The sequence below is a fragment of the Callionymus lyra genome, chromosome 7 (assembly GCF_982586985.1).
Source record: "Callionymus lyra chromosome 7, fCalLyr1.hap1.1, whole genome shotgun sequence".
Taxonomy (NCBI): Eukaryota; Metazoa; Chordata; class Actinopteri; order Syngnathiformes; family Callionymidae; genus Callionymus; species Callionymus lyra.
In genome coordinates, this window is record NC_141824.1 from 29,970,956 (window position 1) to 29,984,539 (window position 13,584).

General features: G+C 37.0%; 1 protein-coding gene across 1 annotated transcript in view; it reads left to right on the forward strand.

Moving 5' to 3' along the window:
- Positions 1-323: 323 nt before the first annotated feature.
- The window catches only part of LOC148076068 (roundabout homolog 2), a 56,227-nt gene continuing 42,966 nt past the window's right edge, over positions 324-13,584 (forward strand). The window contains exon 1 of the mRNA XM_087795071.1: positions 324-670. Within this exon, the coding sequence (XP_087651197.1) occupies positions 619-670 (52 nt within the window). The 5' untranslated portion in view covers positions 324-618. The remainder of the gene's footprint in view (positions 671-13,584) is intronic.

Below are 13,584 nucleotides of genomic sequence, written 5' to 3' on the forward strand. Positions count from 1 at the left end.
TCCATTGCTTTCTTCTGGCTTGGCACTCCCAAGTTTCCTCCCAGATTGATGACTCTACGGTGAAGTCGTCCACATTGGAAGTGGTGAAAGCAAATGAACGAGTGACCGTTGTCTCACCTCCCTCAGGTCATCTATTCTTTATTCCCCTTCATGTGGACGTGACCGACGCACTCCCAGCTCGTGGATGGTGTCGTGTCTCTTTAAGAGAGCAGCAGGATGAGGGTTGTTGCGGATCTCACCACATCATAGCGTGTAGCGCCCCATCGTAGCCCGAACTGACCGCACGCCCGGGACCACAGGAGGGTTTTACAGCAATTGTCAACGTTTATTGAGTGGTTCCTGGAGTCATGATGGAGGCTTGTGTTCCCGCGAGTGACCGCGCGGGGACGGAGTGATGCCCGGGAGTTGACGCTTTTCTGTGGGTCGCCGCCTCCGTCAGTGACGGTGCCAGGGAGTGACAGCAAAGTTTTCACGCTGATTCTAAACGCTCCAAACAAGCCAAACTGAGGGTCTTTCGGCTTCTTCCCCCTCGGTTTGGCGACAGATAGTTGCTGCCCTGAGGTTTTGTTTGACTGAGATCTTGAAGCTGGACTGTCCGGACTTAAGGACTGTGTGGAGATGAACCTGCTCCTCCTGCTGGTGACCGCCTCGCTCGTCACCGTCTCCTCAGGTAAGAAACTACAGCTATTGGACCAGAAACCAGTGATGATGATGATGATATCTCTTAAAATCATAGCAAATATGGGTAAAAAACTAACAAAATGTAATGTAATTTATGGTTCAATTAAACATATTAAATATTATGAATAAGAAATCTATCATTAAAATGTTAAAGTACATAACAAGCAGTAGAAAATCAATAAATAATTATTATTATTCCAATACAATTGTATATTAAATAAGCGGAAGGTGAAGTTGTTACAAATGAAATTGGATGGAACGTATTACATTTTTGACGTTGTACACCTGAAGAAATGCAATCAAAGCCAATGATAAACATTTATTATTTTAAAGGACATTTGTGGAATATTATTTAGCATTAATGTTTTAAAAAAAGTTAGAAATGTCATTCAATACCAAAAACACGTACAATAACTATTATATGTTTTAAAATACAAAGCAAAGTTACTTTTTAAGACATGGTGAAGTGTTTATAAAGAAATAAACAAATTGTGGCTGGTGCACAGTCCAGTTTGTTCTACATGACGTTGACTGTTTAGCTCTGTTTCAAACATGACTTCCAGTGAAAGGAATTATGGATGAATCTCTTACTCATTTGTTATATTTAACTATGACATCCACACAGGGATGGCGGGTTATTATAAAACCCTTTCAAGCAACAGCTGGGGTAAAAAAGCAAGATCTGTGAGTGGGGCAAAAGTAAAACCATTTAACGTCCTCTCCACTGATGTTGTTTTTTTTAAGATAAAGCAAGCCTCTAGCACAGCACTCTGTAAAAGGCTAAAGAGATGCATGCACATAATCACAAAGAGCAGTAATGCTCACGTTTGATTAATGTCGAAGGATGGCTGATATTCTAAATCACTGCTTTAATAACAGCTTAACCGTACTAAAGCTCTAATCCAACCCCCCAAATAAAATCAGGGCTCAGAAAAACAATTCCACAGAGTGAAGATATTATTGTGGATGACGTCTGAAGATTTGATTGTTGCTTTTGTTGTTGATTTTATATCCTTTTTCAGATTAGATTGAAATACATTGAGTTTAAAACCGCACTTATATAATTGACTCTTTCAGCAGATTAAAACATTCTAAAATACATTTTCAATAAATCTTATTTGAAGACCTTTAGTTCCTTTAATAATATTTAATTTAAATAATCTGTTTTGTCTATCTTTCACTGTGCTGGTGAAATAATTTGAATAGCTATGACGAGAGTTCACTAAATAGTTTAAGAAATGTTGGAACAATTGATTAATTTCGATTTTTGCCATTTGGATCCTGCAGTAATAGTGTTTGTCAGCTCTCGCTGTGCTGTTCAACATCATTGAATGATCTCATCATTATATGTTGGTAAACATTTCATGAAAGTCACATTATGGGGTGAAAATTATGGCAACAGTTCAGTTAAGGTGTGAACATTATGTTTTGTATTATGAGAACACAACAAGATGCACATTCTCAGTTAATATTGTCAGGTGCATTGTATTAGTGTTACCGGGGAACATTTTTGGTCACCGCAAGGCTCTGACCTGGAATAGAAACCTGTTGGTTGCCCTAAATTTGCCCAAACCTTCAGAGCTTTGCTGCCAGAAATAAGTACTGCATACGCTCCACTTTGACAATTTATGCATAGTCATGACATTGATATTTAATGTTATGCAGATGACACCCTCTTGTATGTCCCATTAATCCCCAGGGCCACCAATGTTTCTGTTTCGGTGTCTTGCTTTTCTGGGAGTTTATATTAGATATGCCATAATTTCCTGCAGCTTGATAGCTCCAATACAGAAGCAGCTTTAATTACATCCCCAGATCCAATATCAGCACCATTAATAAGCTCTTATCCCCTGCCCGCTTTATCTAATAATGTCTGAAAAGAGGTGCACAACACTGGTGTATTTCTGACTCTGCGGTGCAAGGTCTGATCCTTCCTCTCACCCCAGGACCTAGTAAGATTTCAGATTTTTAAGAGACCATGTGTTGTCATTTAGATTTTACTGCTTCAACACTTTATGCTGCAGGAGGAACATTAAAACAACAAAACAATTAAATTGCATCGTAATTCAGAATCTAAGTCCAATAAGCCATTGACCATAGCAAGTATTTCATTGAAAAGCAAGTATTTCTGTTCAGCTGCACAACAAAACATGCCTCATAGATCGCTAAACACTCATGGAGCATTTCGTAGGTGGCCATTAAGATATGAGTGATTTATGTTTTACTTTGTGTCCACTGATCCTAAGAAGACCAGTGCTGAGAAAAGATGTCTCTTTTTCATCCCTTTAATTTAATAATATGAGGATGATTAGGCTTGTTTACCTAAAAAAAATAATTAAATTAAGAAAATTATTATGTGTTTGCTTTTCACTCATGTGGAGTCAAAACCACTGAATTACAACCCGATAAAAAAATTGTTAATCAATTTTCGTAATTTTAGCCTCTTATTAATGTTATATTTAAAATATCATATTCTGTAGTCATTAGGTCAGTATTGTTATTCACAGTACAATTTGCAATGCTGCGAAAACTTAAATGTAGTGTCAAATTTGTGTTATATGTGTTGTTTCTTGCTGCTAGCTGCATCACAAATTGACCCTCAGGGACAATAAAGATGTTTTGGCCTTGATAACTTGACTCATAAGCAAAAATAAAATATTGTAAAATGGTTGACAGCTGAGACATTTTGTTGACTTGCATCTCGCAGTATCCTTTATTAATTCACAGACAATAAAAGTAAGCCAAAAAAGTATCCAATTGCTGCTGGAGAACCTCTTCTGTATCATGAATGTCTTACACAAACATAGAATTTTGCCTTTTAGAACAAGATTCTGACTGAAAAGGCGTGGTGTAGTCCAAGCAAATAGGAACCCCTCATGGAACCTTTGCCATCACTAATCTGATATTCACTTTAAAGGGTTGCCAACAAGAATGGGTCACAGCCACTGCTCACATGATTTTGCACATATGCAGAACATTGTTTCGCCAGCCACAGAAGCAGCAAAGCTGGAAGGATACGAACCTAAATGATTGGAAAGATATCTTTCATCATACTGGCTGGCATATGGACAGCAGGCGCTCTATTTCAGCGCATCTTCACTTGTGTTGGCTGTAAATCTTGGGGCCACAGCTCTGCCTCCTCGTTAAACTCGTACCACCTCTCAACTGTGAGGGCACTTTCTAACACCCACTCCATCTGCCTACGTTCATCCATCTGTAGTGGGCACTTGTTCTCATTTTCACCTCCGATGTTCGGCGTGTTGCTATTGTCGCTGCTGATTATTAGTCACACTGATCATTAACAGTTAAAAGACCGAAAGGTTTTTTTTTCTCATGAGAGTTAACTGTCATCCACATCAATGCTTTATTTGAAGCTGTGCTGACTGAGAACGACACAAATTTCCTTTGATTTGGCAGCGGTGCTCTCTTTTCCCGTTTCTGCAGGACGAGCAGAAAACAAATCTCAATTAATTTGCGATCATTGTGGAGCTGTATCCAGGCGCAGCGGTTGTTGTGCTCATTCTGGAACTAATTGACGCTAAATAGCTCTTAGCTGGTGATTTGTGTCCCCTCTGTCTTTCTTTTCCTTTCGCGGTGACAAATTTGGCTGACTAAAGCCTCCAGCATTTCCCTGCGAACTTCAGCGGATGATGAAACCACTGCAGAAGGTAGTAAAGCCGTCTTCCCGCTTCATGAACAGACAATGGTTTGAGTCATGCTGCTGATGCTGAGCCGTCAGTGATGTCATTGCTCAGAGGGCAGACTGCAATGAGGGAAAACAAAATTAACCTTACTGTATAAATGTATTAAATTGACACACTGTCACTGTGGCAATACATATCTTTTAGATGTTGGATGCCAGACTTTTTCATAACGGTCTAAATATTTAGATAGGTGTCTTTTGAATTGAAAATCTGATTAAATTACACAATACTTAAATAATGATTTAAACAATAAGACTTAATTGAGTGTTCATCACCACTGTAGGGAATGTCTTGCACATTAAAAGATCGTTACCTTTTGATTGTTCTAATTAATTATCCTGCGATCATCCCAATATCATTGCAGTAATACCCCTGAAATTTTAAATGGATTCCTGTCAGCTATAACAAATAGTGGTATAAGTAAAGGCTGGGGAAATATTATTGTTTTGGTCTCTGGTTGCTGAGAGACATACTGAGGTTGATGTTTTATAACTATAATTTGTCCGAAAGTCTGAGTGGTTGTTTGTTGTCTGTGATAGGCTGTTGACCTGTTGAAAGCGATTTTCCCGCTCCAGCAACCCTTGACCCTGAATAATGGTAATTCCGGCCGCCACCGGCTCCTTGATGCAGGGATTGTGATCCACGAAGAGCCCGGTGTCTGTGCGATGTCCGAGACCACCTTCCCTCGATCCGTTGCCCAATAGATAAAATATCCAGACGGTTATAGGTGTAAAATCAGGATCAATCAAGCAATCAAAATTACACTAAAACTCCTCGATTGGTAAACTGCATTATAGCGAGGGACCACTGTAAACCAAATGTTTCCATGTTTCTTTTCAGCCACAGTTGCACACTGTTTTTCACCTGTTGCTACCTTTCAGCTGCCTCAGGCGTCCATCGAGCCAGAAGTGCCTGATATTCTCCTTCCTCGGCTTGATGTTAACCCTCCCTGTGTTTCAACCTCCCTCTTAGAGATAAAGTGAGGAGAGTGAGGAGAAGTAGAACTGTTGCTCCTCAAGCCGTGAAGAAGCTTTTAAGATCCTCCTCCCTGTGGAGTTGTTCTGGGCGTTTTCAATGAAACCCCATGTAAAACCCAGTACACTTTGGGGAGATGTTGACTGGACAGTGGTACATATACTTTTTTCAGTGTTCTGCAATATTGTAGAATGTCAAAAATTTGTTCTGCAATTTGAAAATAATTTCTTCAGATATACAAGCTTCCATACTTCAACCTTTTCAACCTTATTGTGCTTACATTTACATCTATATATAGATTTTTAATCCATAACATTACTGTAACTCTTTATTGTCTCACACTTCTCTACTGTACTACTCATCACACACATCATCCTTTCACACAACATACTAATAAAGGTATCACCACAGTTATAACATATAGATACAATTACAAAGTTGGTATTTATTCAAATAAATAGTTTACCAGCAGTTTTTTAGAAGAAAAAAAAAGGGGCTGAAGAAAAAGGAAACATTTAAATTGTAAACTTTGTTTCCTTTTAACCTGAAAAATACGTGGACATTCTGTGAAGTTGACACGTTGGTGAAACAAAACACTAAGGGTGACAATGTGGAACAAAGTCCAAACAACCCTGCAAGTGCCAAGATTTTAAGTGATCATGAAAAGTCATGAAAAGTCCAGAACTAAATAATAATAACACTTTTGTATTAACAATAAATGTTTACAAAGAAGCCCACTCAGTATAATCATATATTAGAACAACACAAATTATGTAAACAAATCCAATAAACTGCATCTGATTCACAAAATGGACCTTAGAGCATAGAGGTCTGGATGACTTTTGTTCATAATCACAGTTTTTAACACAATTTTAATACAAGAAACACGCCATAATCACATTAGTATTGACAGATACGGCCTCGTACAGGACTTATTGAATAATAATGAGAGTTTTCTGTCTCGATCCTTAAACTTGGATCATCATTAAACTGTGATCAACACGATTTAAAAGTAAGTGAGGAAAACGTTTAACGGTGTTATGACTGAACTAAAATTCTTTAATGTATTTTTTTGTAATTGCTCGTCCTGAAGTCTGTGAAATTTAAATTTAATGCAGCGTCCGTGACGTCACACATACGGAACTCTGTACTGTCAGTCTTTATAAAACCAGTATTAAACAAAAATGTTTTAGACTGAGGCAGATTCCAATGATGAAGTCAACATTAACACTACCAAGAATGTTTGATATTGTTGACTTTCATCCATCCATCGATCCATCCATCTGTCCGTCCGTCCGTCCGTCCGTCCACCCGTCCATCCATCCATCCATCCATCGATCCGTCCATCCGTCCGTCCGTCCGTCCGTCCGTCCGTCCGTCCATCCATCCATCCATCCATCCATCCATCCATCCATCCATCCATCCATCCATCCATCCATCCATCCATCCATCCATCCATCCATCCATCCATCCATCCATCCATCCATCCATCCATCCATCCATTCATCCATCCATCCATCCATCCATCCATCCATCCATCCATCCATCCATCCGCCATTACAAAGGGTGTGGTATTAGGAAAAATCCATGTATGAAAATTATTGTTGGATTTAAACTTACAAGAATCAACTTTGCCCTGGTCACATGACAAGGTCTTGCAGCAAACACAGAGGTGAGAACTTTGATCAACAAAACCCATTAATTGTGTGATGCAGTACGTTTTAAAACAGCTCTGTAGAGCAATAAAACCTGCCAGGAGACAATCAGACTCGACTTTTTCTACTTAAATGTATTCAGCTTTGACTATTTATCACCCTTCCACAGAGATCACTTGGCAATGTCACGAAACTCCATGAATGTTTTTGGCCTTTTTAACTATGCAAATGAATGAAAATGGAAAAAACAGAAGTAAATCTCAGCAGACAGAAACTTGCCCTTCAGAGAAGCTGCCGGCCTTGTGCATCTGCGTTTCACTCAGACACACATGAAGTTTGTGCTTCTTGCAGAAGCTGATAGTTTCACAGCAGAAGTCAAGCTGTGCATCTGTGCAGGTCCAGGTTCTTGTTTATTTTTATCTCTGGGCGATACTGTTGCTAAATCGTAGCGAGATGCAAAACAGGATGTTCCCTCTGTGGCTTTGTTTTCACTGCGAGTTAGCTCGACAGCAGCACACTTTAGCCTGCGGAGAGTGATGCAGGGTTAATATTTGTAGATGGTAATTAATAAACTGAAACGGCGTCTTCAAGTTCAAGCCTTCAGTCTCCGCGCTGCTGTCTGAGAGATGAGGCAGAAATTACGGAGATGCCACGAGCAAACTTGTAGGCGTGTGTCAGAGTTTGCAATTAAAACTGATGTAAGAAGTAGTTTGTTAGCGCGGTGTGCAGCACTAATAGGCCTTTATTCCGCAGCAGATCTCTGCATCGTGTGCTGTGTATCTATAAATCCAATGCAGCCTTGCAGCAACCAATATGATCAGTTCATCTCTTGGTGTTTGCACAAATCACTGCCCACTAGCTTTGAAGCAAACCGACTCATCGATGAAATGGTTAATGTAGCACAAAAGAGTTATTATCAAGCACAGAATGTGACAGTTGAATTGTGAATCCAAACTATTCATTAGTCCCTCTTTATCACACATCTTCCTCAACTATTGACTAGATTCAATGAAACAATGTTTTTGTTTGGCAGCTTAACTTCCTCCTACCTTTCTCACTTCTTGAATGTAGCATCTATGCAGCATTCCTCCATTACCATTGATTGTATGTCCTTGGGCACCGATCGCCCTTCTTCTCTATATCCAGTGTTTAAAACATCCTACACATTAACTTTGTCTGATATACTTACAGTATATACTCCCAATTAAAAAATAATGGGTGCCCTTGTATCTGAATAAATCTTCCAACTTTCATCTCTGTGTTTAGGACTAGTTTGGGAAGACTACTGATAGAACAACTGTTAGATATATTAGAGATATTTTCTAAATGAACAATTATACTTCAGTCACATCACAAACCCTCAAAAGCAATTTTGTGGGAAACAGTTTCAATCAAAAGTATTTTATGTGATACTTAAGACTACTCTTTATCTCTCTGATGCTTTTTCAGAAAGCCCTGAAAAGCGGAATCTGAAAGTCCTTGACAGCATCTCTTTCTCACACAAGAACTCTCTATTTAACTCTTAAAGTAATTTCTTCTCTGAATGTATCAGATCGATGTTTGTATCAAAACTTCAAAACCCTTCAGATTTCAAGGTCCAATATAATGAAATTTTCAGGGGCTGTCAAATGTAAAGTGTGTCCCAGTAAAAGCTAAAGTGATCATTATTATTAAAATGAAATACTCTGTAAGTAACTGCTCTTATTGTCCACTTCATTCTAAGGTAAATGCAGAAATCTGGAGACACACTTAAACGTACCCCAAACAATACAAGCGTTTACAACACTGGCCATTAGAGTTTCTGATTCTGAACATATTTTTTAGGTTTCTTTTTATTTCTATGCACAAAGTGTTAATTATCTATTCTAAATGGAAGATTCAAGATTGTCCTACTTGTCATTATTAAAGTGTCAGTGTAGCAAAAAAAAGCTGTTTATCTTCACATGCTGAATTCAGTTGTAATATTACAATAATTAACGAAAAATATTCAGATGTGTTTTCCTTGAATGTTAAGCTGTACATCAATATTCCCTATACTCGTTCATCCATACATCAATTTGTGTAAAACAAAAGATGTGATATTGCATAGAACTTTATCACAACTTTGTTTTCTGAACCAACAAATTATTTTATTCTCAGCTAATGCAAAGCTGTACCTTTGTACCAGGTAGGCAATCTTTCTTGACTTATTACTGTCTTCAGGCACCTGATTGGTGGAACTATATGAGCTTAACTGTTGGCCCTTTAAGGACAGGTTTGCTCTTCATGCTAAAAAAAAAGCAATGGAGTGAGCCAAGTGGAAATATTTGTAGTGTTGGAAAAAATGTGGTTTGTGTTCATATCTTAAATCAAAATATCATGATCCACACCTGGGGCTGCAATGCACACCTACACTGACGATGATGGTTATATCTTCACAGTGGAGCAAGACAATGTATCTCTCTCTCACTGTATCTATGGCTAGAGACCCACTGGCTGTGACCTTAGGGAGAGAAGAAAACGTCTCTGGCGTTGTGGAACAATGAAGTACACAAATGTTCATTATTATGCATTATGCTGATGACCTTCTGGTGTACTTGGCGATTCTAATAGATGTAATACCTGTATTTATTGAAATATTTAAAACATTTAGGGAGGTTCAAGTAGATTTTTTTCTAATAGGGCTGTTTTACCAATCAATGCATTGGAAAAATCACTTGAATAAAAATAAGTAAGTCAGTAAGTAAATTATATTTATAGAAAAATAAAATGAAATGATTCATACAAAAAATAAAAAATAATGAAAAGCATCTTCCTTTCACTTAACAGACACATTCATCCTCCTGGGTTTACAGATAACAAATGTATACCAAGTTTTGTTTCCCCGCAATCGATACAAAACTGTTTGAACAGACAGAAAAATGACCTTTCAAGATGGATTTTTTATTTCAAATTAGCATTGTGGGTTGGTACCTGGCAGGAAAAACATGATCCACTTCTTACATTGAAATACACAATAATAACGCAATTCCTCTGCTAATTATCAATAGGTCAGAAGCAGATTTAAAACACTGTAGTGAAACATTCTTTTAAATTTTGAATTCAAGTCAGAAAGCATTTTAATTTGAAATAGCTTTACATTTTCCCACTCTTGGTAAACACCTGATTCATTACCTCATGTGTGCTTAACTGGTTATAACAAAAAATCTTGGCCCCTTTCTAGGTGGGTTTCAAACCCCTTCTATAGATCCATATATAAGAGCTAATCATTTTAAAATGTATATGATAATGCAAATACAAAACCTCAGTCATGAGATGAAACAAAGCTAGATTGGGAAGAAGACTTACATATATACATTCCATTATTTTGGGGGTTCTGGCAATGCAGCTTCCTTGTAGTCAAAGCCATTTAAGATAATTCAAGTTCATTAGAAACTTCTCTCTATGCTGCAGTTAGAGAAACTAAAATACAGTCGGTCCAAATTTCTAAATAAAATGTCATGAAACCTGGTCCCCTTTTATGCTGTATGTAAAAAATCTGAACCTTACACAAGACATCAACACTGTCAACATTTGTTTTACCCTCATATGTCTTTAATATTGTTATCTTTTATAAAATGTCCAATTCAGATTATTTCATTTTATTCTCCGTTTTAATATTTACTTTGTATTGAGGAAAATGTAATGTCAAGAATTGTATTTGCCACACAAATGAGGATCTTCACCTCTCGTGCGGTCAGGGTAGGCAGATGAGGCACTGCCTCACCTCTCAATGCGCAATCCATCGCAAACTGTGTTGATACATGCAATTGACGTGTGCCGGTTGCTGAATCTCTGAATGTCGCCACAGTCTGGCTGATGTCTTTAACCATTAAAGTATAATCTTTGTAAGGGTCTTTTTTAGTTTCGCTGATCAGAAATACAACCGCAGTGAAAAGGCAAAGTGTGAGTAAGTCACATCTCTTTTGAAGTGGAGAGACTTTTAAAACTAAAGGAATTAATGTGGACTTAAACAACAATGTAATGGAGGTTTGTGTCGCAAAGGAAATGCTACAGATAAATGTAAGACCAGAAATGTTTTTAATCTGAATTGTTTAAAAAGACTAAGAAAAATACAGTAGAATATTTAAAAACTACATTCTGTATTAAATAAAATATTCTTTATATTCTCATATATTTTTTGGGTATTTTTTTTTTTTATTGTATTTTTTTATTTATTGTTTAAGCGCTTTGTGACCCTGGTCTAAAATAGCGCTCTATAAATATAAATTACTTACTTATTTAGTTACATATAATACTTAATATTTATAGTTTCATGATAATAAACTTGTCCTTTTGTGTAAATCTAGCCAATCACAGAAGGCACCACACAATGTTAACCAATCAGAAGCAACATAAGGCTGGTCTATCTTTCATTACAGCATCATTGCTAGTTAACACTGACAACGTACAAATACAGCACTGACATCCTTATGCTGTTAAGCTCACTATCGCTAGGGATTTTTCACTCTTGAGCCAAACTTAAATCTGGAGAGTTCTTGATAAACTTTACGGTAACCTCCCCTCAGTAGGAGGAAATAAATGTTCGGCTTTCAAAACATTTAATCAGCAGCGTCTTCCTTGTAATCCTTTATTATCACAGCCGTACTCTATACTGTTTAAATCCACGTTTGGGAATCCTTTTTTATAATTATTTATCACTCTATTAATTTTTTCGATATCTATTGATTGTTTAAAGTTCATTTAGATTTAGATTTTCAGCCAATTGAAAGGTCTCACATCTAAACTAGATTATATTTGGCAGGTTAAAGATTTTGAATATATAATTTTAAATAAATTGATAATTAATAACCTAATATTTCAGCTATGACTCTTATGTCAATTTCAAAGGTGGCAGGTTTATAAAGCTATAAATCAATATTTATCCACAATTGAATACTGACAAAGATCTGGAGGATGTAGACTAATATCCCACAAAATATCACAAACATTCAATATAGACTTTTTGAGAAATTATTAATTAAATCACATTTTTTTTACTATTTATAACTTAGATGGAGGTGAGGACATCAGTCTAATCAATTTATAGCATTCGTCTTTTAGAAATTTCACCCAAGACCATGCGTGTCTGTGTGTGTGCATGTGTGAGTGAACAATCCTTTTGATATATGAAATAACCTGTAACCAATTGAATAAGTTAACCTTTCTGGTTTATATACTTGTAAAACTGAAACTAAAGGAGTCAGTGCATCACCAACAATATACCTCACCGCACGTCACTGATATATATATATATATATATATATATATATATATATATATATATATATATATATAAAATATATATAAAACTTCAGATGACGGAGACAAGCTGGCAAAGATAAAAAAAACAACATAACAACTCAACAAAAGCTCTACCAAGGCGACTATTATTCATCACTTGTTAAAGAACTCATCAGGAGAGTGCTCTTTCAGCGCACAGCTTGGAGAAATCCAAGATTGTCAACAGTCATTTAACCTTCAAACTAATGAATAACATACACACCACCATACCTCTCCTGCATGAGTACATACTCAGCTGGAGTGATTGGCAGAAGCCTTCAAAGCTCTTTTATTATATCTGGCAGCTTCCAGTTGATTTACGTTCTTTTGTGGAAAAAGTCGAAATCGTTTTTTTCTCAGAAAAAATCACAATCTATCATTGTTAAACAAGCCGTACTCTTATCACACCCAGAAGCCATTCAAAAAGTAATTCATGAGCATATAATGAAGTTGAAAGTAAGATATTTTTGTGCTTGATTCGTGACAAACCATATTAATCACTAGAATTCTGACAGAATAAATTAGCTCTGAAGTTCCTGGCTGAACTTTTACTTTACTTTCAGAGCTCGGGCTTGTTCCTCTCGGTATATTACCCATATAAATTTAAAAGCCATTTCACACCAGAATGCCCCCGATTAACGTTTTCCCCACAAATCAAATCCTGCACTGCATTCTACTCACACTTGGATTTCTGTGGCATGTTCTAATGGCCCATATTTATGATCCCTGCAGGAATCATATCCCCAAAAAGGTCCCGTTATTACTGGGGATGTTTATTTTTTTCTCTGCCTGAAGTGGGTGGACAGAAGCTGTTTTTGTTGAAAGGTGCTTTGCGTCGTTGCTTTGCAATCTTCCTGTCAGAAAGCCAATATTACTGTAAAAATATTCTCTCTCCAGAAGAAAGTGTGTTGGTGTTGATCTCAAGGTGGTGTTGACTTTCCGCTGATTGCAGACTTGTCACTCCACCAGGTGGCTGCATGTCAGCCTGACTACCTGAAGCCATTATCTATTCAGCTCATCATAGCAATTGACAGTAAGCAGGCTGTAGTATTTACATCACACTCAAAAATACACCTTTAGTTTACAGGTTTGTCACACTAAGCATTTTTTGAGAAGTCACAGGTGAATTGAATTGAATATTAATAAATATACAACACAGTTTATCAACATAACATAAGGCAACATCAGTGGATTTACTCTTGTGAGTATATTTTATTACTCCTCTCCATAAAAATAAATTCATTTGTAAATGAAAGCAGATTACCTTG